Source organism: Oncorhynchus nerka, linkage group LG20, assembly GCF_034236695.1.
Source record: "Oncorhynchus nerka isolate Pitt River linkage group LG20, Oner_Uvic_2.0, whole genome shotgun sequence".
NCBI classification, from domain to species: Eukaryota; Metazoa; Chordata; class Actinopteri; order Salmoniformes; family Salmonidae; genus Oncorhynchus; species Oncorhynchus nerka.
Genome location: NC_088415.1, coordinates 53,045,816 through 53,069,815, shown reverse-complemented (window position 1 = coordinate 53,069,815; position 24,000 = coordinate 53,045,816). Strand labels below are relative to the sequence as shown.

The 24,000-nt window shown below is 44.9% G+C and overlaps 1 protein-coding gene across 2 annotated transcripts in view; it reads left to right on the top strand.

Moving 5' to 3' along the window:
* epha4b (eph receptor A4b) overlaps positions 1-24,000 on the top strand; it is a 184,283-nt gene that overhangs the window by 11,948 nt on the left and 148,335 nt on the right. For both annotated transcript variants that reach the window (XM_065005586.1, XM_065005585.1), the window contains exons 2-5: positions 5,427-5,491; positions 16,324-16,524; positions 16,733-16,840; positions 17,141-17,492. In XM_065005586.1, coding sequence (XP_064861658.1) covers positions 5,427-5,491; positions 16,324-16,524; positions 16,733-16,840; positions 17,141-17,492 — 726 coding nt within the window. The remainder of the gene's footprint in view (positions 1-5,426; positions 5,492-16,323; positions 16,525-16,732; positions 16,841-17,140; positions 17,493-24,000) is intronic.

The following is a 24,000-nucleotide window of genomic DNA, read 5'->3' as shown; positions in this document are numbered from 1 at the left end:
TTTTTAGTGTGCGTAAGGAACTGAGACAGTAAGATTGTTATATAGGGTCTAAAAGGCCTTATGGTATGCTTTGGGGGTGTGCAGCTGTGTGATACTGTAAATGCTAGGTTAGGGGTTTGGTATCGTAGTTTAGAGGTGTTTGCCATGTGGAACGGGAGAGAGTCAGATTGCTCTGACATATCCCCTTGCCGTCTTTATGCTCGGAGAATGTAGAACTCACAGCACGGTGACAATAATCAATAAAGCAGCGTGCTACTATGTCACCAGACCACTCTCAGTGTGTGTGTCTGTCTGCTCGTGTGTGTGTGTATCTATGTGTGTGTGTGTGTGTGTGTGTGTGTGTGTGTGTATCTACGTGTGTGTGTATCTGTGTGTGTGTGTATCTACGTGTGTGTGTGTATCTATGTGTCTGTGTGTGTGTATGTGTGTGTGTGTATCTATGTGTCTGTGTGTGTGTGTATCTATGTGTCTATGTGTATCTATGTGTCTGTGTGTGTGTGTATCTATGTGTCTGTGTGTGTGTGTATCTATGTGTCTATGTGTATCTATGTGTCTGTGTGTGTGTGTATCTATGTGTGTGTGTGTGTATCTATGTGTCTGTGTGTATCTATGTGTCTGTGTGTGTGTGTGTGTGTATCTAAGTGTCTGTGTGTGTGTGTCTGTGTCTGTGTCTGTGTGTGTGTTTAGGGAAGCTTCCACCAGGGCATTACCGGGGAGGTTTAGCTATAGTGGGCTGTTGCAGACGTGAACCTACACGATGTTAACCCTAAGATGATTACTGTAGCGTCAGCTGGCCCTATTCTATTCCCGTTGAATATTCCCATCATTGATTATCTTGACACAAAGTGCTGTTCATTGAGTCAATGCAGCCTCCTGCAAGTGAATTAATATGAATACAGGAACTAAGTACAGTACATGATTTGTTCACATCACATTGTGAATACATATGAATACAGGAACTAAGTACAGTACATGATTTGTTCACATCACATTGTGAATACATATGAATACAGGAACTAAGTACAGTACATGATTTGTTCACATCACATTGTGAATACATATGAATACAGGAACTAAGTACAGTACATGATTTGTTCACATCACATTGTGAATACATATGAATACAGGAACTAATTACAGTACATGATTTATTCACATCACATTGTGAATACATATGAATACAGGAACTAAGTACAGTACATGATTTGTTCACATCACATTGTGAATAAAATTGAATACAGGAACTAATTACAGTACATTTGTTCACATCACATTGTGAATACATTGAATACAGGAACTAAGTACAGTACATGATTTGTTCACATCACATTGTGAATACATATGAATACAGGAACTAATTACAGTACATGATTTGTTCACATCACATTGTGAATACATTGAATACAGGAACTAAGTACAGTACATGATTTGTTCACATCACATTGTGAATACATTGAATACAGGAACTAAGTACAGTACATGATTTGTTCACATCACATTGTGAATACAGATGAATACAGGAACTAAGTACAGTACATGATTTGTTCACATCACATTGTTGGGTGTAATTTACGACTAAATTCACTTTCATGCTGTATTGAACATCGGATGGAAATAGAATTGCTGATTCTACAAATATGAGGTGGACCCAGACAAAAAGGCATGGTAGAAGATGGACCATTTGTTGTTAAGTGTTGTCTCTAGGTGATTGGGTTTGTATCGAGCTCCTCCGTTGATGGTTTGTGTGTGTGTGTGTGTGTGTGTGTGTGTCTATTACATGAGAGTGAATCTGACCCAGGTCTGAGTGAGTGAATGATGAGCTGTGTGTTTTAACTCCGGGCCAGAGCAACTCTGACCAGGGTTAGATTACACAGACACAGGCCTTACATCACTCCCTGGAGAAAGAGAGAGGGAGAAGAAGAGGTTCGGCAGGGACTTCATCCCTTCAACACAGTATCATGCTACAGATTAAGACTGGGGACCCTGGCTTGCTCTCTCCCAGCACACGCACGCACACACATTCTATTGGTATCAGCAGACAGGATACTGTTGCTGCTATATTATTGATGAGAGGATGGGTCATTGATCACAAGTGATAAGTGCTATTGACAGGAGGTGTGAAGAAAGTGTGTGTGCTTCTGTGTGTTTTTCTGTGTGCGTGTCTTTGCGCTTGAGTGCGTGTGTGTGTATGGGACAGGGTCCCTAGGCCCTCGTTGATCATAGGGAAGTGCAGTCAGCACTTTTGGGGCTATGGAGGTCACCTCAGCAAAACTGTACACAGTATATTACATTAGGCATTATGCCACTACGGAAGTGAATGTAAGGTGTGTACATTTCATCATCCTTATTATCAAACCACTGTTAATTCTGCTATTACAGTGTGTGTCCATGACCTGAACCCTAGCGTCTAATGGTCTTATATTCTCTAAGTAGTGAGGCTGGACTGAGGGTGGGGCAGAGAGCTGGAGTTGACCTTTACAACACAGCAGGAGCTAGCTGTTGTTCATTTTCCCCCCACAATCTCTGTCTCACACACACACACTAGTCCAACGCTCTAACCACTAGGCTACCCAGCCGCCCTGTGCTTGGACGCATGCACATTCACATGCAGGCACTACACACACACACACACATTGTAATCTGTAATGCACCATGACAGCCCCCCCGCCACGTTGCACTGAGCTGTGGAGAGTGACTGGGGCTCATATACAGTGCCATCAGAAAGCATTCCTACCCCTGCACTTATTCCACATTTTGTTGTGTTACAGCCTGAATTCAAAATGGATTAAATAGATTTGAGCAAATGTGGTGAAGATGAAATACAGTAATATCTCATTTACAGACTGTAAGTATTCACATCCCTGAGTCAATACTTTGTAGAAGCACCTTTGGCGGCGATTACAGCTGTCTTTCTGGGTACGTCTCTAAGAGCTCTACACATCTTGATTGTACAATATTTGCACATTATTCTTTTTAAAATTTTCAAGCTCTTGTCAAGTTGATTGTTGATTATTGCTAGTCAGCCATTTTCAAGTCTTGCCAAAGATATTCAAGCTGATTTAAGTCAAAACTGCAAGTTGGCCACTCAGGAACATTCAATGTCGTCTTGGTAAGCAACTCCAGTGTAGATTTGGGCTTGTGTTTTAGGTTATTGTCCTGCTGAAAGGTGAATTTGTCTCCTAGCTGACTGAACAAGATTTTCCTCTTGGATTTTGCCAGTGCTTATAGCTGTATTCTATTTATTTGTATCCTATCAATCTCCCTAGTCCTTGCTGATGACAAGCATACCCATAACATGATGTGTTGTGTTTGATTTGCCCCAAACATAATGGTTCAGGACTTAAAAAAAAAGAAGTATTCATATATTTTTAAGCATTACTTAAGTGCCTTGTTGCAAACAGGATGCATGTTTTGGAATATCTTGTGTTTTGTACAGTCATCCTTCTTTTCCTTGCGAGGCATTGAACAAACCTCCCTGGTCTTTGTGGTTGAATCTGTGCTTGAAATTCATGACTTGATTAAGGGACGTTACAGATCCTTTTATGTGTGAGATACAGAGATGGGGTAGTCATGATACAATGAATGTTAACCGCTATAATTGAACATGGAATGAGGCCATGTAACTTTTTGTTAAGCACATTTTTACTCCTGAATTGATCTAGGCTTGCCATAACAAAGCATTTGAATACTTATTGTGTGTAGAGCAGTGACACAATTTTCGAAATTTAAAACATTTTAAATTCAGGATGTAACACAACAAAATGTGGAAAAAGTCAAGGGCGTGTGAATACTTTCTGAAGGGAGAGGGAGAGGGAGAGAGGGAGAGAGGGGGAGAGGGAGAGAGAGAGAGAGAGAGAGAGAGAGAGAGAGAGAGAGAGAGAGAGAGAGAGAGAATTATATATATTGGACTGTTCTAATGGTACTAGTGCTACCTGCGGGCTAGATAAATGTCCCGTGCACACAGCAGACACACTCTCCCTACTGCTTTATTCATTTAGAAATGTCACGTTCAGTGGAGAGGAGAGGCAAATGCGTTTCATTAGCCACCAGGCCCAGGCGCCCTCTGAGAGGAGGAATGTAGAAAGACTCATATCTAAATGTGGAACAGGAGCTAGATGAAAATAAAGCAGTCTACTCTGTTTTCTGCTCCTGGGTGTGTTCGTCTTTTCCGAGTGGAAAAAAAAAAGTGATATAAAAGATTAATTTTGTACTATAATGTTTTTCGTCATCTTCCAACAAGAATGAATTGGACATCTGGAGAGATGAAGTTCACCGACTTTTAGCTGGTTAGCCCTCATTTGAGATTTGGTTCTACTGTAAGTGCCCGAGACTTTCCTTGAAAATACTGCCTGTGTCTGTGTTTTGGCACTAGTTCCCCCTGGTTTCCTAGGTCAGTTATTAAAGCCAACTGATGATGTTTCAGGTCAGGAGCCTGGACAGCTGATCTGGGACCTGTGGCTGAGAGCCCGAGGAGTAACTCTCTTTTGGCCCGAGTCAGACCTCTGGCACAGAATGAGAGAAAGAGAGAGGTGGAGATGTAGCGAGTGTGAAAGGGAGAGAAGCAGATTGAAAGAGACAGAAAGAGAGGGTGAGAGGGTGAGAGAGACAGTAGGTTTTGAGCGGGCAGGGAAGCGAGAGGGCAGAGAAGCGAGAGGGCAGAGAAGCGAGAGGGCAGAGAAGCGAGAGGGCAGAGAAGCGAGAGAGGCAGAGAAGCGAGAGAGGCAGAGAAGCGAGAGAGGCAGAGAAGCGAGAGAGGCAGAGAAGAGAGAGCGAGAGAGAGCACAAGAAGTAGCAAAGCAGAGAGCGATAAGAGATAGAGAGAGAGGAGGGAGGGAGGGGGCTGGCGGCAGCCTCTGCAGATGGAGGATAATTAAATATTAATGGTTAGCAGTGATGAGGCCATAATTAGGGCTCAATGGCGTCAGGCAGGGAAAGCACAGTTCACACACCGTGGGAGAAACTGGCTCCATCTGAATCTAAATACACAGCGTTTTAGCTATCTCTTAGCCTTTCTGTCTCAACCTCACTCCTTCTCTCTGTCTGTCCATCCCTCCGTCCTCCTCCATCCGGATATTTCTCTCATTCTTCATCACTCTCTCTGTTCCCATCTCTTTTCTTTGCAGTCACTCTCACCAGCCCTTGCCTTTCTCTCTCCCTCTATCAATCATTTCTTTCTCCATCCATCTCTCCACCCCTCACTCCGTCCCTTTGCTATGGAAAGGGGTAAGGGTGTGTGGTTGAGCCTGTGTGAATCTGAGGCAGTAAATGTTGTTCTAATGTGCTGTTGTAAGTCCTATCCCATTGACCTGCCCCCCTTGACAGCACAGATGTTCCAATAACCACGACGGCCCTCCCTTCCTCTGGTGTCTTATTGCTGTAATAGTGTGTGTTGTATTAACCAGTCTGTTCTCTCTGTCTGTCTGCAGTGACGTTGTTGGACTCCATGTCTGCTCTGGGAAACCTAGGCTGGGAGGCCTACCCTGCCGAGGGGGTGAGTAGCGCTGTGACATCACTTTCTGTATGAGGCGGCCACACTGGATCAATCTTGATCCACAGGCGCTCACACAGACACACACTTTACCTAACCAACTTTAACCCAGTGTTCATTTTGGCAGTGTGTTTTAGATTTAGTTTAATCTTAGTCATTTTGACAAAAATATAATGAAGTCTTATATGCTGACCACACCCGCGAGCGCTGCAAAATAAGTGTACACAGACATGTTATTCATTCATTGCATCCAAACTGCTCGCGCGCATCACCGAGCATCTGTGTAGCCAAGCGCCAAAATAGAACTTGGTTCTATTTGTCATGCTTGACGCGATGCAAGTCCCACCTCTCCCATCTCCTCATTGGGTATTAGGAGCATATAACCACATGGGTGATTGAAAGATGAACTGAGGTCCACACTCCAGTCCAGTTGGTGGTGGTAATGCACTTTAAAGTTGGTTGCCAACCGCCATATAAAGTCCAACGAAGAAGAAAAAGACTGAAGGCGGAGAAATTACTAGAAACTAACTCGGTTTCCCTTTTATCTGTGGATTAATTGTCGGAGTCGAGGACCTTGTGCATTTCAGGTAAAATAACAACCCAATGTTTATATCCAAGGACAAATTATCTAGCAACAGCAAGCTAGCTAGCTAAATTGCCATGAATGAGTAATGCTTTTCGACCTGTCCCCAAGTTAATACAGTTGGTTCAGAGTTCTTATTGATATTTCAACCTGCGTGTCCTGATCGCGTCTGGTGTGGATTGACAAAATCAACAAGCGAGCGATGGCGGACGCCCAGTCTGGTCAGCATGTTAGCCTCATTTTTGTCATTTGAATAATGATTTCGTCTAGTTATTGTCAAAATGACAAAAACAGAGGGCCATTTTAGTCAACTAAATGCCCTTTCATTGTAGTCACGTTTTAGTCACATCACATTTGTATTGCCTCATTAACCTATAGAAAACAAGAATCACTCACTTCCATGTGCACATACATACATTTGGTCTACCTACACATTTTTCTTCATAACATATTCTATTCTCTTCCCAACAGCAGACAAATGATACACATATACAGTACATAAGAATAATATTATATTATATAAGAATGATCTTGCCATGGAAATTCCTAATTCAGCCTACATAGATATTGCACATTACATAGAAAATAAACAGACGCGAGAGAGAAGTCGTGTCTACACTTGACACTGACATGCGACTTCTGCTACCAGAATACGAAGATGGAAATGATACGACGGTGTCTTCAGGTGGTGGTCAGGGATGCATTGTGTGTGGGGGGTTTTCTCCTCAGTCTGGACGCAATCAGGCTACTGAAAGCGCATACAGTGGGCGACGTCATCAGCACTTCTCCCACAAGTCTCCAGAAAACGTATGTTTTGGGTCCGAGAGACACTTTGTCATTATAACGTTGGAGGAGATATGTTCATGTGCGTAACGTGTTTGGTGGCCTCATAAATGCTAGCCAGCTAGCTAATATTTCGAAAAAATATATTTTGTTTGGCTATAGTTATGCTAACCCGTTTGCAATCTCTTTAGCTTTGCTTGCTAGCTACAGAGGCTAGCTGGCTAGTTAGCTACAGTAGTTAGCAACTGCCATCAGTTGTTGTGTTATCATATTTTGCCTGTTCCACCATTTGTAGAATGCATACTGACATTTGAATATAGCGTGGGAATAGGGAGTCTGGACACGGCAGACACATTTAAATGTAGGTGTAGACACATGACGCGTTCGGAATTCCATGATTAGAGCTCTATGATCAGAATAAAAGTCAGTGTGGATGACGGATCACCACCTCAAGCTGAACCTCGGCAAGACGGAGCTGCTCTTCCTCCCGGGAAGGACTGCCCATTCCATGATCTCGCCATCACGGTTGACAACTCCATTGTGTCCTCCTCCCAGAGCGCTAAGAACCTTGGCGTGATCCTGGACAACACCCTGTCGTTCTCAACTAACATCAAGGCGGTGGCCCGTTCTTGTAGGTTCATGCTCTACAACATCCGCAGAGTACGACCCTGCCTCACACAGGAAGCAGCGCAGGTCCTAATCCAGGCACTTGTCATCTCCCGTCTGGATTACTGCAACTCGCTGTTGGCTGGGCTCCCTGCCTGTGCCATTAAACCCCTACAACTCATCCAGAACGCCGCAGCCCGTCTGGTGTTCAACCTTCCCAAGTTCTCTCACGTCACCCCGCTCCTCCGCTCTCTCCACTGGCTTCCAGTTGAAGCTCGCATCCGCTACAAGACCATGGTGCTTGCCTACGGAGCTGTGAGGGGAACGGCACCTCAGTACCTCCAGGCTCTGATCAGGCCCTACACCCAAACAAGGGCACTGCGTTCATCCACCTCTGGCCTGCTCGCCTCCCTACCACTGAGGAAGTACAGTTCCCGCGCAGCCCAGTCAAAACTGTTCGCTGCTCTGGCCCCCCAATGGTGGAACAAACTCCCTCACGACGCCAGGACAGCGGAGTCAATCACCACCTTCCGGAGACACCTGAAACCCCACCTCTTTCAGGAATACCTAGGATAGGATAAAGTAATCCTTCTCACCCCCCCTTAAAAGATTTAGATGCACTATTGTAAAGTGGCTGTTCCACTGGATGTCTTAAGGTGAACGCACCAATTTGTAAGTCGCTCTGGATAAGAGCGTCTGCTAAATGACTTAAATGTAATGTAAATGTAAGTCAAAGGGGGCTAATGACTTCGAACGGGAGCTAATGACTATTTCGACCAGTGATGTAGTCGAGTCACTAAACCTCGAGTACCTCGAGTCAAGTCACGAGTCCCTATGGCTGAAGTCTTGAGTCCCAGTGCTCGAGTCCTGGTCCAAGTGCTCAAGTCTGAGTCATTGGGTCCACATGAACTGAAAATAAAGTTATTTACCCAGTCAGACATAGCGTAGTGACGAGGAATTTAGTCAATAAATAGTTTTCTATCAGTTTTCATTGTGCCAACAAATATTTGCATATATGCTACTGATAATGTACCATGGCTCCTTTCAGTTGAAAAACATTCTCAAACGTTGCAGATAAAAATTCCATGAGTCATTCCTTATTCAACACGTTCCAAAACGTTGTGTCCTGCTGAATGAGCCGCAGGTTGTTAGCTATAGCTAGCTAATGAAGTAACATGACAAAGTGTAGCCTTGACAAATGGTTAATGGTCCGGTCTGCAAGTAGCCTAGTTTTAGAACAGCCCGCGATATGCTTTATGGGTGTAAAAAAAAATGTAACGCCGGTATTATGGGTCATGTCTTTTCAACAATAGCATAAGGGCTAAAATCAAGCCGTTTTCTCTGGGGAAAAGAGGGAGTCTTGGCTACGTTGGCTCCAGAGCCCGTATGTGAAATGCAACGTGAGAAGTGGGAGGGTTGAGCGAGACTACAAATTCAAAGACAAACTACTTTTCTATAACCTACTTACTCAAGGGATAGAAAACACATAACTAGACCGTTTTTTTTTCCCACTTTTGAGCTCAATTCTGCTATTGTTGTTTAAAATTGAAACAGGCAAAGGGTAGCTAACCAGAAGTCTGGCGGTGACTGGTTAGCTAACGTGAAGCAAGAGTGTTGCCTGTGCGACGTGTATAATCGGAGGCAGAGCTGGAGCAGGGACCTGTCTGGCCACACTCATCCCTTGCTCCCCCGCAGCTCACCAGCTGATGTAGACTGTGTCTGCCGGGTGTGCCACATCCTTCCCACTTCTGAACAGAACTGAGCTGCGCGTCTGTGCTGCTAATATGAATTGTGTTTATCACCGAAAAGCTCTCATTTGCCAATCAAATCAAATTTTATTTGTCACATACTCATGGTTAGCAGATGTTAATGCGAGTGTTGCGAAATGCTTGTGCTTCTAGTTCCGACAATGCAATAATAACCAACGAGTAATCTAACCTAACAATTCCACAACTACTACCTTTGTACACACAAGTGTAAAGGGATAAAGAATATGTACATAAAGATATATGAATGAGTGATGGTACAGAACGGCATAGGCAAGATGCCGTAGATGGTATAGAGTACAGTATATACATATGAGATGAATAATGTAGGGTATGTAAACAAAGTGGCATAGTTTAAAGTGGCTAGTGATACATGTATTACATAGAGATGGCAAGATGCAGTAGATGCAGCAAGACGCAGCAGTTTAAATGAGTACAGTATATACATATGAGATGAATAATGTAGGGTATGTAAACAAAGTGGCATAGTTTAAAGTGGCCAGTGATACATGTATTACATAGAGATGGCAAGATGCAGTAGATGCAGCAAGACACAGCAGTTTAAATGAGTACAGTATATACATACACATATGAGATGAGTAATGTAGGGTATGTAAACATTATATTAAGTGGCATTGTTTAAAGTGGCTAGTGATACATTTTTACATCAATTTCCATCCATTTCCATTATTAAAGTGGCTGGAGTTGAGTCAGTATGTTGGCAGCAGCCACTCAATGTTAGTGGTGGCTGTTTAACAGTCTGATGGCCTTGAGATAGATCTCTCCAAAACAACATTGTCCAGTCCACCTAGTAGTCAGATTTTAGTCACAGAGATCATTTTGTCTCGTCAAATTTTCTTTTTAGTTTAGGTTATAGTTTTTGTCGGAATCTATTTCGTTATGGTCTCATCAATTGCGACTGAAAAACAGGTGTTTGACTAATGTTTTTGTCACAATTGTTTTGTTGACGAAAATAACAATGCACTAATCACGACAATAGGCGCTTGTGTAGACCTGAAAGCATTGGATCGGTGTACGCGGCATGAAACTCTGACTCTGGCTGGAGACACTGACATCAGCGAGGTAGTCATTTTATTAGAATCAGGGAGTTGTCTAGAGTGGAGTGCAGGGTGTATTCAGTAGCAGCAGTGCAGAGAGAGAGAGAGCAGTGGAGGTTAGAGCGATGGCTTCTATAGCGTTCTATAGTTATATTTGGAGTCTGGAGGGGAAATTGACTAATGATTTCCGCTGCGCCGAAAATAATGTGACAGTCGCTTGGCTCCGTTTTTTTGGGGGGCGACTGCGATTTGGGGAGGGGGTTCATATTTTTGACGTAACACTGGGGTTGAGTTGCGTAACGGGCTGCTGTGAAGGTAACAGCCCAGGAAGTGGCAGAATGCCACTGTCACGCCTCTTTAGAACACAACAGAGGAATGTTAGTAGAAACCAGCTGAGCGAGAGAGTGATAAGGGGACAGAGAGCTAAAATCTAGAGTATTTTCTTTCTGTCAGTGAAGGCAGCTTCGTTGAAAGGAAGTCGGTATGATTACAGCCTTGTTTGCTGGCAACACCAAGGCTGTGGGTTTCATTCCAGCGCAAATGCTTAGCTGAATGTATAATGTTAACCACAGACCTGGGTCAAATAGGTATTTCAAATACTTTAGGTATAATCTTGATTGGAGGTGGGTGGAGTTTGCACTTTTTTGGGGACGATCACATTGGTCCCCTTGTATCGGGAGGTGGGTGGAGTTTGCACTTTTTTGGGGACGATCACATTGGTCCCCTTGTATCGGGAGGTGGGTGGAGTTTGCACTTTTTTGGGGACGATCACATTGGTCCCCTTGTATCGGGGCAGGCTAAAACAAACAGTCGACGGTTGGACATATGTATTTCACCCAGGTCTGGTTTACAGTTTGAAATAAAGACCACGCTGTTTAACACGCCACCTTGGTGGTTCAAGGCGCCTGCTTTGTGCCCGTGCTCTCGCACCCACTGGGTGAGTAGGGGGGGGGAGTAGTTACTTCAGATGACATAGGACACACAGGCTGGTTGAGTCACTCCACAGCGTCAGGAGATAACAACAGGGATGATGATACCCTGCATTAGCCTGCATTGCCCTGCACCTCACCTCACAGCAGCCCGAAGTCACCCGAAGAAATAGAGGGAGAGAGAGCGAGGGGTAGAGGGGGGAGAAAGAAAGAGAACCGAGAGAGAGAGAGAGAGAGAGAGAGAGAGAGCGATACAGAGAGAGAGAAAAATAGTGAGAGAGAGGGCAGATAGAAGGAGAGCGAGATAGCGAGTGAGATGGGAAGACCCAGAGAGAGAATGAGAGAGGGAGAGAACGACACACTCAGAGTTAAATGATGCAAGATAAACACCCGGCTTTAGCACCAGTAATAACTGGACGATTGACATGCATTTGTCTTTTCATGGTTTTTCTTCTGTTCAAGAACCAGACGTTTAGGCTGTCAACGAGTCTGACATGTGGCAGCAACCCTTGGGAACTGAAAAACGCATTATAGGCTACGCACGCCTCTCTCTCTCTCTCTCTCTCTCTCTCTCTCTCACAGAGAAGAAAATGGGAAATTAATTTTTCTCTCAACAGGAGAGAAAAAGGGAGGAGAGAGACAGAGAGAGGGAGAGAGAGATATAAACAGAGGGCTGAGGTGCTGAGCAGCATGTCTCTCTGGGTCTTGTGTTTCATATAAGGGGGATTATCTAGTTAAACCCGGACCCCTGAACCTGCAGAGAGGTCACACAGACATTCCCACCGTTCAAGATATGGCCTTAGCTGGATAGCTGTCTCTCTGACTCAATCCACCACCACTTGACCCCCACAGGTCAGACTTAGTACGGCCTGCCCCATAGCCAGATGTGTGCTGGAGTCTGAGCAGAGCGACCCACTTCTATCACACAACTGGGGTGTTTGTGTTTCTGCGGCAGGATAGAAAACAAACACAACCAGTAATGATATTGCTTGTAGCTCTTTCCTGCAGTCAAATGACCTAGTGGCCTCATGGGTGGAATGTTTTTCATATTTTTCATGATTTCATAATTAATAAACATTATTTCAAAAAAGCCACCGAAAACCCAGTGTTTCTGTGTCAAACGGTTTGTTATATTTCAGTCTTCTGTAATGTATATAAAGTGTAATATTGAGATGCAAACTCAAAATGTAATACATTTCAACTCTATAGTTCATGTATGTGAGGTGTATACTTTTCTTTCCAAGTAGATTTGTTTAAGAGTACCAAGAAACATTCTGTGCGGCCCTGATTTAGCCCACGGCAGTAAAAGGTTCAAATATAGGCCCCATATCTTTATGAATATATTTGGGAGCACCCCCTTTCTCTGCTCTCTCTCTCTCTCTCTGTCTCTTAGACAGATGTTATTTCAGAGTTTGATGGCCAATTATGTATAAGTATCTGTAACTACAAGATGATTGCGGGGGGAAATTATGTTAAGCCAATGAAGGGTTTAACCCGAGTCCTGATGTGACGGTTTTTACCCTGCTTCAAAGCAATCAGGCCAGCTTCGTTGTGATTTGTCGAGGGATTAGAACGCTCAAAGAGGAAAGTTCTGTCCAGAATGCTAATTAGCGGTCAAACTGAAATGCCATCGCTATAGCAACAGGTTCACTGATTGAGTGCGCGCGTCGTGTGTGTGTGTGTGTGTGTGTGCGTGCGTGTGTGTGTGTGTGTGTGTGTGTGTGTGTGTGTGTGTGTGTGTGCATGCGTGTGTGTGTGTGTGTTCGGTGATTGAGAGAGAGGGGCTAAACTCTCCAACCTGTCTAAACAGTTCTCTCTTTTTCACATCATCCATATGAATTACTTCAGAATTATTTTGTTTAGATAGAAAGTATAGGCTTGTTAGTTTCAATTAAACGTTGGGTTGATTTTCTCGTATTTCCTGGTGAGGGAGGAGGCTTTTAGAAAAAATAGACATCAAGAATATGACCAGCATCATTTGATTCTACCTGTACTATATGTTGGAAATGAATAGTCTGTTGTTGGGCGATATGGCCAAAGTATCATATTACGGTATTTTTCAAATTTCTTACAGTATTTGATGGTATTTAATGTTTTTGAATAAGACAAATTCTACATTTGCTTTATGAGTAGGGTGTGACCCTAGGGTGGCAACACATACTGTTCTTTCTAATTGACTTAAATCTTTCTAAATTCTGATGGTTTTATATACTGTTAAATTAAACTTCAACCCCCAAGAAAATTCTGCATTTTCATACATTTCTGCATTTCCTGCACTCATTTGAGATCATTTCCACACTGCCACGTAGGGCTGTACGATATTGGCAAAAAATGTAGGCCTTATTTTTAACCAAATGTTGCAATTATCATTATAATTCCATAGTTCAAATATAATAGTGGGCACTTTGAAAACAGTGTTGTTGGACATGATAACGAAGAAAACGGCCAGAGAGGAGTTATTGTGACAGGGTAGGAACCAAAGTGTTGGTCAGTGTTTCCTAGGGGACACTATAATCTTTGGCTACATGAAATGTTTTCTCTTAGCTACTTCATGTAGCTAACATATTCATGATTTGCCTAATCCTCTTCAGCTTAGAAGATACTGTTGCACAAACAACTTGCTGATTTAGGCCTACACCATCACTGGTACCAGGCTGTAGCTAGCTGCGTTTCCTCTGATTAGCCCGTGCTTAAAAAACACAAACTAGCTGTTTGCAGATGGAAGAAACACAAACTAATAGTGTAATTATAGAACGCTTGTAGATTCACATTAAGAAGTGGAAACAACATTGTTGCATGTGCTGCATTGACCATGTAGGCTGAATGCAAGTGTCTCGTGGTCGAGCAACAACAAATGCGCCTCTTGAGTGACAAGGCTAGACCTGTGTGGAAAGCGGCATGGAGAGAGAGAGAGAGAGAGACAGCGGATATAAATGACTCACGTAGCGGAGTCAAGTATAAAAATGTACATTACAGGCTGCATATCACGATTTATCGATACCGGTATATAGTCAAATACACTGTACCACCCAGCCCTAATCTATTATTTCAGAACATTGGACCAAGAGTACATTGGACTAAGAGTTCATCACTGAGAGAACTGAGGAAAGGATTTGGTGAGGCGCGGATTTCGGTGAAGCACGTCCTTAGGTAGAGAGATGGTACAGAAACCCACCTGGCCGCGAGACCAAACTGCCAGACAATCACCTTTCACATGGAAACAGCTCCACAAACAAGCAAGGAAGTCTGTGTAGTCCTCACACTCAACCTCCGCTCTGAGGGAAATAAACAAAACGTCACGAAGCCCTCTTTATTCCTCAATAGCTATCCTCTCTAACTCCATAATCACCGCTCTCTAGGGAACTAGCCGCACGTGTGTGCCTCTGTGCAGTGTGTGTGTGTGTGTGTGTGTGTGTACAGCCGTGTATGCCCTCTCAGTCTCCTGTGATGTCCGACTGGTCCTGCTCCACACAGATGGGTCCGTTTAGCTGACAGCCGCGTCTGTAATTTACACGCATTCATTCCTCCCTCGGTTTTTCTCTCTCTCTATCCTCATCTGTCGTTCTCTCTCTCTCTCTCTCTCGATCCTCATCTGTTGTTTTTTTTCTTCCAACTGATGAAATAGAACGAGAGAGAGAGAGTAGAACGCAACTCGTTTTCTATGTCGCTGATACTCATGACATCGTCGTAGTTATAGCCTGTACACAGGGCATAGAGGTTCCCTTGGCCAGGTCAATTGGTCTGTAATATTCCTGGCCCTACCTATGACAAACTCCTAAATTGTTTCCTCCGTGCTACTCTAGTCCCAGGTCAGGAGCCAGCCCTGTGGAAGGCCCAGTGGATTAAAAGCAGCTGACTGAGAGTCTGTTTCCGTCTGTTTTAGTACTCAAGACTTTAGGTGAAATGTGTCAAGCCTTTGCCGGCTTGTCGACCTGTCGAGTTCAATTATCCCCAAAATCTGAGCTTTTTCTTTCGAGTCTACAACCCCCTTGTCTTTCTCTGTCCTTTTCTCGCTTTCTCTCTCTCCTTTGCCTGTCTTAAACCCCCCTGTCTTTCTCTTTCTCTCTCAATCCTGCATTCTCTCTCCTTTGTTCATTCTCTCTCTCTCTTTCTGTCTTTCTCGCTCTCTCTCTGTCTTTCTCGCTCTCTCTCTCTCTCTGTCTTTCTCACTCTCTCTCTCTCCTTCATTCTCTCTCCCTCTCTCTCTCTCTCTCTCCCCCTCTCTCTCTCTCTCTCTCTCTCGCTCTCTCGCTGTCTTTCTTCTCGCTCTCTCTCTCGCTCTCTCGCTCTCTCTCTCCTGTCTATCTCCACTCCAGTATAATTTGCATCCCATCCGAGTGAAATTAGAGGGAAAGTTTTGCAATAGCCAGCTGCACTGACCAGCAAATAGTTGCCTTTGTGTGTGTGTGTGTGTGTGTGTGTGTCTGAGGTTTGAATGTTGAAATGTGATATGTGTTCATCAGTCAGTAGTCTATACAGAGCCTGAAAAGAGACTGGTACTCTGAACTGAGAAGGTGGTCTGTGCATCTCCTCACCCCAAATGAGATTCATACTGAGTTGGCTCATTGTGTGTGTCTGTGTGTGTGTGTGCGTGTGCATGACTGTGTTTTTAAGCCTAACTGTCTGCTTCCCCTTTGGTAGGTCCTGGTCCCTGAAACTCTATGAAACCACACTGGTTTATTTTCCTTTCCTTGAAGGAATAGAAATGTTTTCTCTCTCATGCGAGAAGTGTTCTGAATTACTTATCTGAGCACAAGTGGAAACAGATGGCAATATATGAGGGGAGACAAAGTAGCTCTGTCCTACGTCTCTCTCCAGATCAAGGACACACACACACATACACATACACACACACAGAGTCACTCTCTCTCACACACACACACACACACACACTCGCACACACACACTCGCACCCACACACTCGCACCCACACACTCGCACCCACACACACAAATGCACATGTATGAAAACACGCATACACGCGCATGTGCGCGCACTATAATGTGATTACTTAAATGTACACAGATGTTTTTTTGTCACTTAAATACACACGCATACCCCCCCGCCCTGCAATCCTCTAACCCCCCCCTCTCTCTCTCTCTCTCTGCAGTGGGAGGAGATCAGTGTGATGGATGAGAGGAACACTCCCATGCGTACCTACCAGGTGTGCAACGTGATGGAGGCCAGTCAGAACAACTGGCTGAGGACGCGACACATCGCCCGCGACGGAGCGCAGCGCGTCTACATTGAGATCAAGTTCACCCTCCGAGACTGTAACAGCCTGCCTGGAGTACCAGGCACCTGCAAAGAGGTCTGTCTGCTCATGGTTTCCATTCTGTCGACAATTGTTCAATACTCCTTGCTTCAAGGCCACGTTTGACTGAAATGTCATAACGTTTCGAATCTTGACCTTGGAGAAGTGATCTTTCGGTCAAACCGTTTCCCATAGAGCTACGGCATAACAAAAAGGCAACGTTTTTTAAAATCAAATGCAAAATGTCAATTTGTGTGTTTCCCAGACGTTCAACATGTTCTACTATGAGTCCAACAACGCCAACCTGTGGTTCATCAAGGAGAGTCAGTACATCAAGATAGACACCATCGCTGCTGACGAGAGCTTCACACAGGTCAGTGGAAACACAGACTCCCAAAGGGAGCGGTTGCCTCTAACTACAGATCTAGGATCAGAGTACCTTACCCCCCAATCCTAACATTAACCTCAGATTTCCCGAACCATTCTTATCTTAACCATTAAGAGGATGAAACAAGTTCTGACTGGACATGGAGTTGAGGGCAACTTACATACTGAGGGCATCATTAATAATAATGACCATAAACATCCTTTCCTACTGCGTCCGTTCTAGCTGAAACAGAACTGTAAAATAGGCCAAAGTTTGACTAAATCTGGTTGCTTTCCCTCTCTCTAGGTGGATGTGGGCGACCGTGTGATGAAGCTTAACACGGAGGTGCGTGACATCAGCAACCTGAGTAAGAAGGGGTTCTACCTGGCCTTCCAGGACCTGGGAGCCTGCATCGCTCTGGTCTCTGTCCGTGTCTTCTACAAGAAGTGTCCCCTCACCGTGCTCAACCTGGCCCAGTTCCCCGACACCGTCACGGGGGGCGACTCGGCCCTGGTGGAGGTCAGAGGGCTGTGTGTGAACGCGTCAGAGGAGTTTGAGGCCCCCAGGATGTACTGTAGCGCCGACGGGGGCTGGCTGGTGCCCATCGGGAGGTGTGTGTGCAAGCCGGGGTACGAGGAGCATAAAGACTTGTGCCAACGTAAGTGTATTTAATCAATCTTTTTTTTTCCCACTTCATTTCTTGAACTGGATTGTTGCTTAAGGGCTTGGAACCACACATCGGCTAGCCAGTGGCGGCTGCTGAGGGGAGGACGGCTCGTAATAACGGCCGGAACGTGTGAATTTCAGTGACAGGTTTTTGGAGAACCTTTCGGAAACCTGAACAAGCGTCCGGGCAAACAGGATGCTAGGCCGCAGATATTTTTTTCCCCACCATGGTAGAATATGAATACAGATAGACGGCAACGTTGTGGAAAACAATGTGGTTTACCGGGATGGAATGATAACGACTGTGGGTATGTGGGTTACTACCCCCTGTTGGGTGTGTGTGTGTGTGTGTGTGTGTGTGTGTGTGTGTGTGTGTGTGTGTGTGTGTGTGTGTGTGTGTGTGTGTGTGTGTGTGTGTGTGTGTTAGGCAACCCCCTTACGTAGCGAGGACAATGTTATGAAAGAGAAGGTCGGGAATTGCTTGGAGGCAGCTTGTGTTTGTGAGTGTCTGAGCGAGAAGATGCGTACGTACCATCTGGAGGAAGTGGAGGAGAGGGGATGCCTCAGGTAGCAGAGTATTAAGTTGTTAAACTCCACAGATTTGAGAGAGAGAGTGTGTGTGTGTATGTGTGTATGTGTGTGTGTGTGTGTGTGTGTGTGTGTGTGTGTGTGTGTGTGTGTGCGTGTCAGCTGACCATTATCTTCCCTTGCTAGAGCTGTCTTAGGCTCAGTTGTGATAACTCAACCCCGTGGTACTGCATGTAGGTAGGCTGTTTGTTTCTCTGGTAAGGTGCAGCTGAACATGCACAAGCTTCCTCACGAGTCCTTTGGGAATGTAGATTACAATACCAATCCTTGTGCTCCGAAGTTCCTAGGAATATAATTGAATAAGAAGAATGGCGAACGTGCAGAGAGACGGACGAATTTTAGGTGCGATTTCATTGTGTTTTAGCACCACCCGCTATGTTCGAAGGATCAACGTGCCAATAATCAGCACAATCTGCTTTTTCAAATTGCCAGCATCTTGACTCTAAAATTGGGATCATCTATACTCTGCAAAAAAAAAAAGAGGAACGAGAGCCATGTACAATATGGCATGAAGGCCGCCATCTTTATGCACATCCGCTATTATTGTGTGCTGGGTTCCTTTCACTGTGAGATCATCGTTGTGGCAGATAACCACAGTTTCACTGCTGAACACTATTTTACGAACTCTCAGTTAAAACTTCATTGCAACTCCAGGTCCAGGCTAACACATCAAAGGTGTTTCACCTCTGGGCAATGTCACGTGTTAACGGAGACACACTCCCACTATAAAAATGGCCATATCTTTTTTTTTACAATCAGGGCCAAGTAATGCTATGTATGTTTTTATAGGTATTTGTTTGTGCTTTAATGCAATACTAACAAGTACTTGTTCAAATATATACTTGTTTTTATTTGAACAATTACCTGTTACTATTGTAAGATACACTGAGTACACCAAACATTAGGAACACCTATCGTCAGGTCATGGACTCTACGAGGTGTCGAAAGCGTTCCACAGGGATGCTGGGCCATGTTGACTCCAGTGCTTCCCACAGTTGTGTCATGTTGGTTGGATGTCCTTTGGGTGGTGGACCATTCGTGATACACATGCGAGACATGTTGAGCGTGAAAAACCCGGCAGCGTTGCAGTTCTTGACACAGACCGGTGCGCCTGACACCTACTACCCAGTTCAAAGAAACTGAAATATTTTGCCTTGCCCATTCACCCTGAATGGCACACATACACACATACACACATACACACACATACACACATACACACATACACAAGCCATGCCTCAATTGTCCCAAGGCTTAATAAAACTCCTCTAACCGGTCTCCTCCCCTTCATCTACACTGATTGAAGTGGATTTAACAAGAGACGTCAATAAGGGATCATAGCTTCAACCTGGATTCACTTGGTGAGTCTGTCATTGAAAGCTCAGGTATATTTTGTATACGGTGCATTTCGGAAAGAATTCAGACCACTTGAAATTTTGCACACTTTGTTGCGTTACAGCCTTATTCTAAAACGGATTAAATCGGTTTCCACCCTCATCAATCTACATACAATACCGCTTCATGAAAAAGCAAAAACTGTTTTTAGAAATATTAGAACATTTATAATATAGAAAACAATTCAAAATCACATTTCTATAAGTATTCAGACCCTTTACTCAGACCTTTGTTGAAGCACCTTTGGCAGCGATTACAGCCTCGAGCTTCTCCCATTCTTCTCTGCAGATCCTCTCAAGCGTTGCTGTACAGCTACTTTCAGGTCTCTCCAGAGATGTTCGATCGGGTTCATGTCCGGGCTTTGTCTGGACCCCTCAAGGACATTCAGAGACTTGTCACGAAGTCACTCCTGCGTTGTCTTGGCTGTGTGCTTAGGGTCGTTGTCCTGTTGGAAGGTGAACCTTCGCCCCAGTCTGAGGGCCTGAGCGCTCTGGAGCAGGATCTCTCTGTACTTTGCTCTGTTCATCTTTCCGTCGATCCTGACTAGTCTCTGCTGCTGAAAAACATCCCCACAGCTGCCACCACCAGGCTTTATCGTAGGACTGTTGGCAGGTTTACTCCAGACGTGACGCTTGGCATTCAGGCCAATTAGTTCACTCTTGGTTTCATCAGACCAGAGAATCTTGTTTCTCATTGTCTGAGAGTTGTTTGTGTGCCTTTTTGGCAAACTCTTAAGCGGGCTGTCGTGCCTTTTACTGAGGAGTGGCTTCCGTCTGGCCACTCTACCATAAAGCCCTGATTGGTGGAGCGCTGCAGAGATGTTTGTCCTTCTGGAAGGTTCTCCTATCTCCACAGTGGAACTCTGGAGCTCTGTCAGAGTGACCAATGGGTTTTTGGTCACCTCCCCGACCAAGGCCCTTCCCCCTCTGAATGCTGCAAACAAACCTTTGTGTTTCTTTAAGATTTCCCTTCACTGGAGCTAAGGGGCCTAGCCCACCAAACTTTACAGTTGGCACTATGCATTGGGGCAGGTAACGTTCTCCTGCCATCCACGAAACCCAGATTCGTCTGCCGGACTGCCATATGGTGATCTTTAGGCTTGGGTGTGGCTGCTCGGCCATGGAAGCCCATTTCATGAAGCTCTCTTGACGAACAGTTCTTGTGCTGACGTTGCTTCCAGAGGCAGTTTGGAACTCAGTAGTGACTATTGCAACCGTGGACAGGTCGATTTTTACATGGTACGCGCTTCAGCACTCTGTCCTGTTCTGTGAGCTTGTGTGGCCTACCACCTCACGGCTGAGCCGATGTTGCTCCTAGACGTTTCCACTTCACAATAACAGCACTTACAGTTGACCGGGGCAGCTCTAGCAGTGCGGAAATTTGATGAACTGACTTGTTGGAAAGGTGGCATCCTATGACGGTGTCACGTTGAAAGTCACTGAGCTCTCCAGTAAGACCATTCTACTGACAATGTTTGTCTATGGAGATTGCATGGCTGTGTGCTCAATTTTATACACCTGTCAGTAATGGGTAGGTAGAACTTACCCTAGATCTTTACATTGTAATTCCATTGACGATTGTCTGGTCTTGATCAATATTGCATCTTTTAAAAGAAGACCTAAACGTTAAGAATAACTATGTCAATAATCACTCAGCTTTTAACAAATAGGTCTGGAGGTCACAAAGAGACGTGACACCCCTGTGTAACGCTTTAATGTGCCCCCAGAAGCACAGCACAATGCTTTTAGTACTAAACACACTGCTCCAAACAAAAAAAGAAGGTGTCTGCCCCGCCCTCACAGCTACTCAGAGCTTCTGAAGAGCTTCCACAGGGAAAAGTAAGGTAACACTGACTCACTAATGCATTTAAATCAGCCTGGCTCTCGCTCTCTCTCTTCCCCCTTTCTTGCTCTCTTGTCTCTCTATCTCTCGCTCCACCCCCATCCCTCTCTCATCCCTCCTTTTTGTCTCCCTCTCCCCTTTTCTCTTTTGTACTGTGTGAGGTGTTAATGGAATCATTACTGCTGCGGTCCCTGTCAGACACCCAAACAACCAGACTCCTCCAATTATATATAATATGTTATCTTTCCCCATTTGCCAGTTTTTGCTGCTGTTCTCTTGTTCTGTAATGGTACTTCTGTCTCCCTTCACCTAACGCCCCTTTCATCTCCCTCTCTCTAGACAGACAGCCAACAGAGGTAGAAAGAGAGCGAGACCGAGAGCTCTTTACTTACGCAACTCACCCTTGTCCTCCATCTTCCTCCAACTCCCTCTCTTAAACGTGCTCTTAATCCCCCTTCTCCCCTATGCACTTTCTGTCTCTCTCTCTCTCTCTCTCTCTCTCTCTCTCTCTGTCTCTCTCTCTCTCTCTCTCTCTCTCTCTCTCTCTCTCTCTCTCTCTCTCTCTCTCTCTCTGTCTCTCTGTCTCTCTCTCTCTCTCTCTCTCTCTCTGTCTCTCTCTCTCTCTCTGTCTCTCTCTCTCTCTCTCTCTCTGTCTCTCTCTCTCTCTGTCTCTCTCTCTCTCTCTCTCTGTCTCTCTCTCTCTCTGTCTCTCTCTCTGTCTCTCTCTCTCTCTCTCTCTCTCTCTCTCTCTCTCTCTCTCTCTCTCTGTCTCTGTCCGTTGTGTCACTAAGGGGCTTGGGGACCTCTGGACTGATGATTCTGCTCTCCCCCTCTTTAAACATTTATAAGCCATGGATCTCTCTTTCCTCTCTTTCTCTTTTTCATAAAGCAAAAAGCAAAAGAGAAATGTAAATGATAGTTGAGGTAACAGGACGTGTGTTTTTAGTCCCTTTAGTAATTAATTGACTGTATTTAAGTCATGTTAGGAGCTCTCTCTCTCTCTTTCTGTTTGTCACTCTCCAGTTCTCTCCTTACTCTCTCCGTGTCTGTATTTTACACCCCCGCTCTCCCTCCCTATCTCCCTCTCTGCTCTCCTATTGGCTGTGAAGCCTACATTCACATGAATTCATCCTCATCTGCCCTGTTACTGGGGTTACATAATCATCCAATACACACACAACACACACACTCTCTCTTTCTCTCTCTCTCTCTCTCTCTCTCTCTCTCTCTCTCTCTCACACACACACTCCTCCCTGTCTCCCTCTCTCCTGCGTGTGTCAGTGTGTCTCTCTGTCAGTGAGCAGTGTGTGTGTGGATGTTCCTGCAGCCTGTGGGTCTATCCTGGGGCTCCACAGTGAAGAACCACGCTGTAGAGCTGTCTGGCCCTGACAGCACCAATTACTGAACCTCTGGACAGAGAGAGGAGAGAGGGAGGAGAGGAGCGAGAGGAGCGAGGGACAGCACACCTGTCCTCCTCAGCAGCCTCTGCCCATCTCTCTAGCACGTCTCTCTTCTCCCTCTCTTTCTCTCTCACTCGTTCTCTGTTCCCTTTCCATCCCCTCAACCTCTCTCACATCCCTCCTTCTCTCTGTCGCCGTAGTGATTGACGGTGGGAAAGGAGAATGTAGGTCAGGGTGATGTTGAAGTCCATAGCTCTCTGCCTGTCTGTCCTTCACTCCTTCTCTGTCACTGACTGAGAGTACGACTTAATGCTAAGAGCTGGCTTAAAGGGATACGTTCTACGAGTACTAAATCAGCCTCTAAATGGGTTCATGGAATCAGACCTGCTTTTACAGACCTGCTTCTGGTAAACAGATTACGTAAGCACGGCGATTGGGACCTGTTGGCTTTGTGCGTCTTCGTCGCTGGGACAAACGTTAGAGTAGAACTGTGTATAAGATGGGTCAACACAATAAGCCTAGTTCTCTCAGATCCATCAGGTGGAGTGAACGGGGGAAGAGGGAAGGGGATTACTTTTTGATTCAAACCCCAGCCCGATCCGCAACAGATGCTGGTTCTTCCCTTCCGTGCTTTCATAACAAAGGCAATGGGAACTCAGTCAAATGTCTCCTTGTCAGATGTTCATTCAATCATTCAATCAAACCTGGGCTTGATAACACAGGAATAACTTCATCTCACTGTTGCCTTTCTCCAGTCTCACTTTATATCACATCTGAGAATACTGCCTTTGTGAAATAAAGAAATATCGCTTGCCCGCATGCACGCGCACACACACACACACACACACACACATACACATACACACACACACACTTGAACAGCTAGCCTTGTGGGGACACACAATTCAGTCTCATTCAAAATCATATTTTCCTCTAACCCCTAACCCTAAACCTTAAACCTAACCCGTACTCTTTCCCTAAACCTAACCTTAACCTAACAACCTAACCAAAAACGTAAGCTTAACCCTAACCCTAAACCTAACCCTAGCTCCTAACCCTAAACCTAACCCTAGATCTTAACCCTAAACCTAACCCTAGCTCCTAACCCTAAAACTAACCCTAACTCCTAACACTAAAACTAACCCTAGCTCCTAACACTAAAACTAACCCTAGCTCCTAACACTAAACCTAACCCTAGCTCCTAACACTAAAACTAACCCTAGCTCCCAACACTAAACCTAACCCTAGCTCCTAACACTAAACCTAACCCTAGCT